The sequence below is a fragment of the Salmo trutta genome, chromosome 19 (genome assembly GCF_901001165.1).
Source record: "Salmo trutta chromosome 19, fSalTru1.1, whole genome shotgun sequence".
Lineage (NCBI taxonomy): Eukaryota > Metazoa > Chordata > Actinopteri > Salmoniformes > Salmonidae > Salmo > Salmo trutta.
Window position 1 is genome coordinate 18926347 of NC_042975.1, and position 12185 is coordinate 18938531.

The window sequence follows — 12185 nt, forward strand, 5'->3', positions numbered from 1 at the left end:
ATATCCAATCCCTTTGTTGCCAGGCAGTCCACTCAGAAACTGAGCTCCTATTATCTGCCCAGTGACAGGAGAATGCTCAAACCACTTTCTGAAGGCTGTTGACAGCCAATGGAAGCCTTAGGAAGTGCAACGTCCCCCACAGACACTGTAGTTTCGATAGAGAATCAAAAGAAGAACTACAATTCTCAGACTTTCCACTTCCTGCTTGGATTGTTCTCAGGTTTTTGCCTGCCATATGAGTTCTGTTAAACTCACAGACACCATTCAAACAGTTTTAGAAACTTCAGAGTGTTTTCTATCCAAATCTACTAATAATATGCATATTCTAGTTTCTGGGCCAGAGTAGTAACCTGTTTAATTTGGGTACGTTTTTCATCCGGCCGTGAAAATACTGCCCCCTAGCCCAGACAGGTTAAGACAATTGATGTATGGATGACTCATAGTGAAGACTGTGTTCATGCAGATAACCAACAATTTACGACATTTAGAATGAGGCTGACGAGGTAAAGAATATATCATTAATACGAAGACTAATAGATCAGATATTTTGATATCTGAAAGTTATATTAGAAAAATTATAACTTTGTAATCTGAATATTTTCCTTGGTGCCCCGACTTCCTAGTTAATTACCGTTACACGATTAATCATTTTAATCGCGTAATAATAATTACAGAGAGTTATTTGATAAATGTGTCTTCAGTTTTAATGATGCCAAAGACACGCCAGCACACACCTGTCTATATAAAGTCCCACAGTTGACAGTTCATGTCAGAGCAAAAACCAAGCCACGAGGTCGAAAGAATTGTCCGTTCAGTTCCGAGACAGGATTGTGTCGAGGCACAGATCTGGGGAAGGGTACCAAAAACATTCTACAGCATTGAAGGTCCACAAGAACACAGTGGCCTCCATCATTCTTAAAGGGAATTTGTTTGGAACCACCAAGACTCTTACTAGAGCTGGCCGCCCGGACAAACTGCTCAATTGTGGGAGAATGGCAGTGGTCAGACAGGTGACCAATAACCCAATGGTACTTCTGACAGAGCTCCACAGTTCCTCTGTGGAGATGGGAGAACCTTCCAGAAGGACAACCATCTCTGCAGCACTCCACCAATCAGGCCTTTATGGTAGTGGCCAGACGGAAGCCACTCCTCAGTAAAAGGCACATAACAGGTCGCTTGGAGTTTGCCAAAATGCACCTAAAGACTCTCAGACAAATGCAATTACTTTACATTTAAGATATTTCTAGATGAAACACAGATTAGGTTTGGTGAAAAAGTTACTGTATGATTTTGTGAGTTGTACTAAGTCAATTGAAAATGTGCTTAAAGTTTTGAAAAAACAGCATTGTTGAATATGTGTTTTAAGTTTTGTACTAACAGTTGTGACATTTTACCACAGACTAGTGAAAAAAGTACCAAGCAATAATATATTTTTTCATTTATATATTTTTTCCCTCTTCCTCTAATCACTGTTACTATTATTTATTTATTTACTGTTCTTGTTTATGTAATTATCTCACTTTGATTTAGCAACAGTGGCCTTGTCATTCATGTTAATAAAGTATATCTGAATCTGAGAGAGAGAGGGGGAGATAGAATGAGAGAGAGCAGTAACACCAACAGGATATCTCTCTCCCTCGTGTGTGTGAGGACTCAGCAGGGGTAAGTGGGCGGTGCTGGCTTTGGAAGCCCATGGGGCAGAGGCAGGATTAGGGGCTGTGACGGGCAGACTGGAGAACAAAGGGGAGCCTGTGTGGACTCAACAGCACTGGGTGACCTGTGGGTCACTAAGCCCTCACACCATGAGCCCTCCACCACTCAGTGAGGGCCACAGCCGGAGCGCCACTAATGCCACACTTTCCTTTCCCCACCCCACCATACCCCCTCAGCATGAAAACCTTCACTCACTACTTACTGTTGCCCACCATCGTATACATTGATATACAGGGCCTTCGGAAAGTATTCAGACCCCTTGACTTTTTCCACATTTTGTTATGTTACAGCCTTATTCGAATATGTATTAAATAAATAAAAATCCTACACACAATACCCCACAATGACAAAGCGAAAACAGGTTGTTAGACATTTTTGCAAATGTATAAAAAATAAAAAACTGAAATCATTTATTTTAATAAGTATTCAGACCCTTTGCTATGAGACTCGAAGTTCAGCTCAGGTGCATCTGGTTTCCATTCATCATCCTTGAGATGTCTATACAACTTCATTGGAGTCCACCTGCGGTAAATTCAATTGATTGGACATGATTTGCTAAATGACTTAAATGTAAATGTAAATGTAATTTGGAAAGGCACACATCTGTCTATATAAGGTCCCGCAGTTCTGCAGCATTGAAGGTCCCCAAGATCACAGTGGCCTCCATCATTCTTAAATGGAATTTGTTTTTAACCACCAAGACTCTTCCTAGAGCTGGCCATCCGGCCAAACTGAGCAATCGGGGAGAAGGGCCTTGGTCAGGGAGGTGACCAAGAACCCGATGGTCACTCTGACAGAGCTCTAGAATTCCTCTGTGGGGATGGGAGAACCTTCCAGAAGGACAACCATCTCTGCAGCACTCCACCAATCAGGCCTTTATGGGAGAGTGGCCAGACAGAAGCCACTCCTCAGTAAAAGGCACAAAACAGGTCGCTTGGAGTTTGCCGAAAGGCACCTAAAGACTCTCAGACCATGAGAAACAAGATTCCCTTGTCTGATGAAACCAAGATAGAACGCTTTGAGACTAGTTAGGATCGAGGGAAAGATGAACGGGGCAAAGTACAGAGAGATCTTTGATGAAAACCTGCTCCAGAGCGCTCAGGACCTGACTGGGGCGAAGGTTCACCTTCCAACAGGACAACAACCCTAAGCACACAATGCAAGAGTGGCTTTGGGACATGTCTCTGAATGGTCCAGCCAGAGCCCGGACTTGAACCCGATCTAATATTTCTTGGAGAGACCTGAAAATAGCTGTGCAGCCACGCTCCCCATCCATTCTTACAGAGCTTGAAAGGATCTGCAGAGAAGAATGGAAGACACTCCCCAAATGTAAACAAATGTAAACAATAATTTTAGAATAAGGCTGTAACGTAACAAAATGTGGAAAAAGTCAAGGGGTCTGAATACTTTCCAAAGGTACTGTACATAGACAGGATGTGGAGCAAATACAAAATTGACAGAGCTCTTTTGATACTTATATGTTTTATACAGTGTCTAACGTGATTAGAAATAGCATGCACATTACATCATTACATCATCATTACATCACCATTCTGTATACTTCTGGCCCTTCTTTGGACTGTGTTAACTAACCTCCAGACGAGCTTCAATGCCATACAACTCTCCTTCCGTGGCCTCCAACTGCTCTTAAATACAAGTAAAACTAAATGCATGCTCTTCAACCGATCACTGCCTGCACCTGCCCACCCGTCCAGCATCACTACTCTGGACGGTTATGACTTAGAATATGTGGACAACTACAAATACCTGGGTGTCTGGTTAGACTGTAAACTCTCCTTCCAGACTCACATCAAACATCTCCAATCCAAAGTTAAATCTAGAATTAGCTTCCTATTTCGCAACAAAGCATCTTTCACTCATGCTGCCAAACATACCCTCGTAAAACTGACCATCCTACCGATCCTCGACTTCGGCAACGTCATTTACAAAATAGCCTCCAACACTCTACTCAATAAATTGGATGAAGTCTATCACAGTGCCATCCGTTTTGTCACCAAAGCCCCATATACACTACCCACCACTGCGACCTGTACGCTCTCGTTGACTGGCCCTCGCTTCATACTCATTGCTAAACCCACTGGCTCCAGGTCATCTACAAGACCCTGCTAGGTAAAGTCCCCCCTTATCTCCGCTCACTGGTCACCATAGCAGCACCCACCTGTAGCACGCGCTCCAGCAGGTATATCTCTCAAGTCACCCCCAAAGCCAATTCGTCCTTCGGCCGCCTCTCCTTCCAGTTCTCTGCTGCCAATGACTGGAACGAACTACAAAAATCTCTAAAACTGGAAACACTTATCTCCCTCACTAGCTTTAAGCACCAGCTGTCAGAGCAGCTCACAGATTACTGCACCTGTACATAGCCCATCTATAATTTAGCCCAAACAACTGCCTCTTCCCCTACTGTATTTTTTTATTTTTTTATTTTGCTCCTTTGCACCCCATTATTTCTATTTCTACTTTGCACTTTCTTCCACTGCAAATCTACCATTCCAGTGTTTTACTTGCTATATTGTATTTACTTTGCCACCATGGCCTTTTTTGCCTTTACCTCCCTTATCTCACCTCATTTGCTCACTTTGTATGTAGACTTATTTTTCTACTGTATTATTGACTGTAGGTTTGTTTTACTCCATGTGTAACTCTGTGTTGTTGTATGTGTCAAACTGCTTTGCTTTATCTTGGCCAGGTTGCAATTGTAAATGAGAACTTGTTCTCAACTTTCCTACCTGGTTAAATAAAAGTGAAATCAATAAATAAAATAAAATACATACACAGAAAATACAGAAAAATGTGGTGAATATTTATATTTCTACTTCTCTTTTGTGATACATGTAAATAGAGTGTTTTTTCAAAAATGCATTCTTTTGTAATAATGCATAGTCTAATTCAGTGTTCTAGTGGAGACTAGTAAGAGTTGGCTACTAAAACAGCAAAATTCTGAATAATCAGGGTTCTGTAACGGTATGCAGCACAGGTCCGCTGCTGCCTAGATGGCGCTGTCTTGCGGAATGCACCTTGCAGTCCACTGTGTGTAGGGTCTCTGCACCGTCAGGCATAAAAGCGCTTGTCGAGTCGTTGATGGTTAGCAGCATAGCACAAACCTTGCCTTTCCACGGTTTAATTCACATATTTATGATATTTATCTTGGACTACCGGGCGCATGTTTTTGCTGGTTGAACAATCTCAAACCTCGTAATTGAAGTGTATCCCGAGGCATGTAGTTAGCGTGTTGGCTAACGTTACCGGCTTTGCGCCAGGGCAGGAGTGAAGACCAATCAATCACCGGGTACCTTCACCGCTAGTTTTTGTGTAACGGTACAGTGTGGTGCTGCTGAGGCAAGGGAAAAAACGCAGCGGTCACCGGTGACTGGATCTTGTGGCGTGAGCACTAATGCAGTCTAGAAAACACGGCGAATCCCAGTCACCGGTGTAAAACACGGTGTGTAAAATACATCTAGTAGCCCTCGAACCAGATTATAATAATAGATAGGTCGCTAGCGTGATAGCAGGACAAGTGCAACGCAAGGATGTTGCAAGTGCTGGCTTGCGGCGTCGTAGTTTTTCCCGGTCTCTTCTTCATCTTTCGGAGAGTACTCCCTTCCATTTTCAAACAGTGGACCGATGCCGACGTTGTACTGGTCAGCGAGAGGTAATTATTCATTTTCTTTCTTTATGGTATATGTTTAACCCTGGACAAACAGTAGCTGGCCCTAAGGCTATGCTAGCTAGCTAGCTGGCTAGCACGGTCGTGTAAGCTGATAAAACAAATTGAGTCTTGAGCTTGGCACAGGGTTTTAACCGAATTAGCCACATTTGCTCTTTCAAACAGCGCTCAAAGATATTATTAGATTAGACATTATTTGTTTGTAAATTTGATTTGTCATAATGGCCATTACATGTCGTACCCGAAAATCTTATTGTAGGCAGCGTTATCATAACGGTGGCTAACCCAGTGAATTACACCATAATAACACTTTGGGAATATTGTTCCGTTTTGGTCAAAATTACACACTCACATGCGCAAGGGTCAATTCAATGCTCATTTGAACCCTGTCACTCTAGTTGGGAACCCTGTCACTCTAGTTGGGAACCCTGTCACTCTAGTTGGGAACCCTGTCACTCTAGTTGGGAACCCTGTCACTCTAGTTGGGAACCCTGTCACTCTAGTTGGGAACCCTGTCACTCTAGTTGATAATCCCCGCCAACCTCGAGCGCTGTGGTGGCTAATGAGTTATGCAATGTAAAGTGCTGAACTATACTGAGCCGATCGCTTGGCCTTAATAACGCTCTTATCAATTCGGTAATAGTGCTCATCTAACGGATTTTTTTTTTTGGGGGGGGGCACGTGTTAATGCCTCAGGGGCTACATTCTCAGTAGCCCCGTGAACTCCGTTTGAATGCCTCTCCAGTTTGCTACAATGTCACATAGCCCGTGTGTTGATGTTGTTTTCTTGAGAAGAAATTTGACATCATCTGTCTGCAATAACGGCTATAGGACAAGTTACTGATAAGAATGCCCATCAGCAACATAATGAATTGTTCATTCATACGCTTGTTTTACGATCTGTTGGCCAGCTACTGTATGTGTAGTATTTATTTTAGCTGCCTGTTAGAAGTGCCCGTGGGTCAGTGAGCGTCTGGATAAGCTGCAGGATGTGATGCTTGAGTTGTTCTATCTCTGGCGGTATTTTAGCCAGTGACATGTTTTACAGGCTCTATTACAAGATTATACCAGACCCTTTCTGCCCCACTTGGGCTCCCAAGTGGTGCAGTGGTCTAAGACACTGCATCTCAGTGCCAAAGGCGTCACTACAGACAACCTGGTTCAAATCCAGACAGTCACAACCGGCCGTGATTGGGAGTCCCATAGGGCGGTGCACAATTGACCCAGCGTTGTCCGAGTTTGGCCGGTGTAGGCCGTCATTGTAAATAAGAATTTGTTCCGACAGTTAAATAAATGTTAAATTAAATATATAAACGTTATATTCTTAGAATTGGAGAACGGTTTTGACTTTGTAACACATTTTTACTCTCATTGGCCCCAACTGTTGTGAACAGTATTCGTCAGGTGTTTGTTTCACTTGAGTAAAGTGGTATGTATGTGTTATCTCCTCTGCAGCTGCACTGTGAGTATGGGGCTGTTTTTAAACTTTTTCTATTTTACCTTTATTTAACTAGGCAAGTCAGTTAAGAACAAATTCTTCCTTACAACGACAGCCTAGGAACAGTGGGTTAACTGCCTTGTTCAGGGGCAGAATGACAGATTTTAACCTTGTCAGCTCAGGGATTTGATCTTGCAACTTTTCTGGTCACTAGTCCGACGCTCTAACCACTAGGCTACCGGCCACCCCTACAGGTGGGTTCAAGGCCCACCACCATGACAGAACATCAGATAATTCATTCCCATGTAACCACACTGTTCGAATCCATGCTTTATGTAATAATATAGGCCTGATATTAATTATAATATTGTAATTTTGTCAAGACGCTTATCCAATGAAACATACATTTCAATATATATATACACTACCGTTCAAAAGTTTGGGGTCACTTAGAAATGTCCTTGTTTTTTAAAGAAAAGCAAAAAAAAAAGCCAATTAAAATAACATAAAATTGATCAGAAATACAGTGTAGACATTGTTAATGTTATAAATTACTATTGTAGCTGGAAACGGCAGATTTTTTATGGAATATCTACATTTATCAGCAACCATCACTCCTTTTAAAAGGATAATTGATAATTAGAAAACCCTTTTGCAATTATATTAGCACAGCTGAAAACTGTGGTTCTGATTAAAGAAACAATAAAACTGACCTTCTTTAGACTAGTTGAGTATCTGGAGCATCAGCGTTTCTGGGTTTGATTACAGGCTCAAAATGGCCAGAAACAAAGATCTTTCTGATGAAACTCGTTAGTCTATTCTTATATGAGAAATAAAGGCTATTCCATGTGAGAAACTTCCAAGAAACTGAAGATCTCGTACGACGCTGTGTCCTACTCCATTCACAGAACAGCGCAAACTGGCTCTAACCAGAATAGAAAGAGGAGTGGGAGGCCCTGGTGCACAACTGAGCAAGAGGACACAACTGAGCAAGTACATTAGAGTGTCTAGTTTAAGAAACAGACTCCTCACAAGTCCTCAACTGGCAGCTTCATTAAATAGTACCTGCAAAACACCAGTCTCAATTAGAGGTCGACCGATTAATCGGAATGGCCGATTAATTAGGGCCGATTTCAAGTTTTCATAACAATTGGAAATCGATATATTTGGACGCCGATTTGGCGTTTTTAGACCTTTATTTAACTAGGCAAGTCAGTTAAGAACACATTCTTATTTTCAATGACGGCCTAGGAACGGTGGGTTAACTGCCTTGTTCAGGGGCAGAAAGACTGATTTTTACCTTGTCAGCTCAGGGATTCAATCTTGCAACCTTACGGTTAACTAGTTCAACGCTCTAACCACCTGCTTTACATTGCACTCCACGAGGTTACGCGAATGCAGTAAGAAGCTAAGGTAAGTTGCTAGCTAGCATTAAACTTATCTTAGAAAAAACAATCAATCAATCATAATCACTAGTTAACTACACGTGGTTGATGATATTACTAGTTTATCTAGCCTGTCCTGCGTTGCATATAATCGCTTAGGTACACGTTGCTCCAACCATAAACATCAATGCCTTTCTTAAAATCAATACACAAGTATATATTTTTAAACCTGCATATTTAGTTAATATTGCCTGCTAACATGAATTTCTTTTAACTAGGGAAAATGTGTCACTTCTCTTGCAAACAGAGTCAGGGTATATGCAGCAGTTTGGGCCGCCTGGCTCGTTGCGAACTGTGAAGACAATTTCTTCCTAACAAAGACAGCCGACTTCGCCAAACGGGGATGATTTAACAAAAGCGCATTTGCGAAAAAAAGCACAATCGTTGCACGACTGTACCTAACCATAAACATCAATGCCTTTCTTAAAATCAATACACAGAAGTATATATTTTTAAACCTGCATATTTAGCTAAATGAAATCCAGGTTAGCAGGCAATATTAACCAGGTGAAATTGTGTCATTTTGCGTTCATTGCACGCAGTCAGGGTATATGCAACACTTTGGGTAATTTGTCCGAATTTTACGTAATTATGACATAACACTGAAGGTTGTGCAATGTAACAGGAATAACGTTTTGTTTTCGAGATGATAGTTTCCGGATTCGACCATATTAATGACCTAAGGCTCGTGTTTCTGTGTGTTATTATGTTATAATTAAGTCTATGATTTGATAGAGAAGTCTGACTGAGCGATGGTAGGCAGCAGCAGGCTCGTAAGCATTCATTCAAAATAGCACTTTTGTGCGTTTTGCCAGAAGCCCTTCGCAATGCATTGCGCTGTTTATGACTTCAAGCCTGTCAACTCCCGAGATTAGGCTGGTGTAACCCATGTGAAATGGCTAGCTAGTTAGCGGGGTGCGCGCTAATAGCGTTTCAAACGTCACTCGCTCTGAGACTTGGAGTAGTTTTTTCCCTTCCTCTACATGGGTAACGCTGCTTCAAGGGTGGCTGTTGTCGATGTGTTCCTGGTTCGAGCCCAGGTAGGAGCGAGGAGAGGGACGGAAGCTATACTGTTACACTGGCAATACTAAAGTGTCTATAAGAACATCCAATAGTCAAAGGTATATGAAATACAAATCGTATAGAGAGAAATAGTCCTATAATAACTACAACCTAAAACATCTTACCTGGGAATATTGAAGACTCATGTTAAAAGGAACCACCAGCTTTCATATGTTCTCATGTTCTGAGCAAGGAACTTAAACATTAGCTTTCTTACATGGCACATATTGCACTTTTACTTTCTTCTCCAACACTTTGTTTTTGCATTATTTAAATCAAATTGAACATGTTTCATTATTTATTTGAGGCTAAATTGATTTTATTGATGTATTATATTAAGTTAAAATAAGTGTTCATTCAGTATTGTTGTAATTGTCATTATTACAAATAAAAAAATGTAAAAAAATGGCCGATTAATCGGTATCGGGTTTTTTTGCCCCCCCCCTCATAATCGGTCGACCTCTAGTATCAATGTCAACAGTGAAGAGGCGACTCCGGGATGCTGGCCTTCTAGGCAGAGTTGCAAAGAAAAAGCCATATCTCAGACTGGCCAATAAAAATTAAAGATTAAGATGGGCAAAAGAACACAGACATTGGACAGAGGTATGGCTCCTAATATTGTGCTCTGAAATATGGATTATATCAACAGTAACAGTCAAAAGTTTAGACACACCTACTCATTCAAGGGTTTTTCTTTATTTTTACTATTTTCTACACTGTAGAATAATAGTGAAGACATCTATATGAAATATGAAATAACACATGTGGAATCATGTAGTAAGCAAAAGTGTTAAACAAAGTAAAATATATTTTAGATTCTTAAAAGTTGCCACCTTTCACCTTGATGACCGCTTTGCACATTCTTGGCATTCTCTCAACCAGCCTCACCTGGAATGCTTTCCCAACAGTCTTGAAGGAGTTCCCACATATGCTTAGCACTTGTTGGCTGCTTTTCCTTCACTCTACGGTTCAACTCATCCAAAACCATCTCAATTGGGTTGAGGTCGGGTGATTGTGTAGCCCAGATCATCTGATGCAGCACTCTATCACTCTCCTTCTTAGTCAAATAGTCCTTACACAGCCTGGAGGTGTGTTGGGTCATTGTCCTGTTGAAAAACAAATGATAGTCCCACTAAACGCAAACCAGATGGGATGGCGTATTGCTGTGGTAGCCATGCTGGTTTAGTGTGACTTGAATTCTGAATAAATCACAGTGTCACCAGCAAAGCACCATCACACCTCCTCCTCCATGCTTCATGGTTGGAACCACACATGTGGAGATCATCCGTTCACCTGCTCTGTGTCTCACAAAGACACGGCTGTTGGAACCAAGGGGTAACTCTGGGTCTTCCTGTCCTCTGGCGGTCTTCACGAGAACCAGTTTCATCATAGCACTTGATTGTTTTTGTGACTGCACTTGAAGAAACTTTCAAAGTTCTTAATGTTCGACATTGACTGACCTTCATGTCTTAAAGTAATGATGGACTGTCGTTTCTCTATGCTTATTTGAGTTGTTCTTGCCATAATATGGACTTAGCCTTATTTGGTAAAAGACCATCTTCTGTATACCACCCCTACCTTGTCACAGCACAACTGGTTGGTACACCACCGCCACCAGCCTGTACCGTTGATATCAGGTAAGATGGTTCCATGGACTCATGCTACTTATGCCAAATCCTGACTCTGTCATCAGCTTAACGCAACGGGAACCGGGATTCGTCGGACCAGGCAATGTTTTTTCACTCCTTTTTCACTCCGTAAATCTTCCAATGGAAGTTAAGCCTGGGAATTTTGGGAATGTTGCTTAAATTCATTAAAAAGTTAGCTTGAACCTTTTTTTGTGGGATACACAAGGCAATTCTAGTTGTGGCATATTTTGTTTAAACTATCCCCAATTCAATGGAATTGCAACCCTTTGCATGCAGAAGCTTCCTTCCATCACATGTACAGCTGATTCTCAAGATCTTGCACACTAATGAGATGCTATTGAGCCCACACTACTACACTGTCTGAGCCAAAGCCTACATGCTTTCTTGTAAGTTTTGATTACAGTACTGGGTGGGGTGAATATATGTCACGTCCTGACCAGTAAAGGGGTTATTTGTTATTGTAGTTTGGTCAGGATGTGGCAGGGGGTGTTTGTTTTATGTGGTTCGGGGTTTGTTGGGCTATGTGCTTATGTAAGTGGGGTGTTTGTTTAGAGTGTTCCGGGGTTTTTGGTCTATGTTCTAGGTTAGTGTTTTCTATGTTAGTTCTAGTATTTCTATTTCTATGTTTAGTTAATGGGGTTGACCTTCAATTGGAAGCAGCTGCACCTAGTTGCTTCTAATTAAAGGTCTTATTTAAGAGGGGTGTTTTTTCTATGGGTTTTGTGGGTAGTTGTCTCCTGTTTTGTGTCTGTGCACCTGACAGGACTGTTTAGTGGCGGTCGTTGTTTTGTATACGTGATTTGTTTGTTTTTTCCTTCTTTTGATTAAATAAAGAAGATGAGTATACACGTTCCCACTGCACCTTGGTCTAATCCTTACGACGCCCGTTACAATATATTTTATATGACATACACGATTTTTTTGTTAACTAGTAAATAGTAGCCTACAGAAAAGTGTGTTTAAATAATTTTTTACTTGTTAACAATTTCTGCACTATCTGATGTGTGGAGACATTTCACTGCAGCTAATGTAGAAGGAAAAGCTGTGTACATTTTGCAAATACTTGGCCAAATCACATGTGAAGAATGCAACAAAGATGCAGAATCATCTGGCCAAGTGCATAAAGTTCCCTCAGCGCTCACAGCAAGCAACCTCTGACATAAGAATCAGACACTTTATCGATAGCAACAGCT

At 41.4% G+C, this 12185-nt stretch overlaps 1 protein-coding gene across 1 annotated transcript in view; it reads left to right on the top strand.

The window, feature by feature from the left end:
* The first annotated feature begins 4767 nt into the window (after nt 1-4767).
* The window catches only part of LOC115154104 (protein FAM57B), a 38780-nt gene continuing 31362 nt past the window's right edge, over nt 4768-12185 (top strand). Inside the window, exon 1 of the mRNA XM_029699986.1 lies at nt 4768-5383. Coding sequence (XP_029555846.1) covers nt 5262-5383 — 122 coding nt within the window. The 5' untranslated portion in view covers nt 4768-5261. The remainder of the gene's footprint in view (nt 5384-12185) is intronic.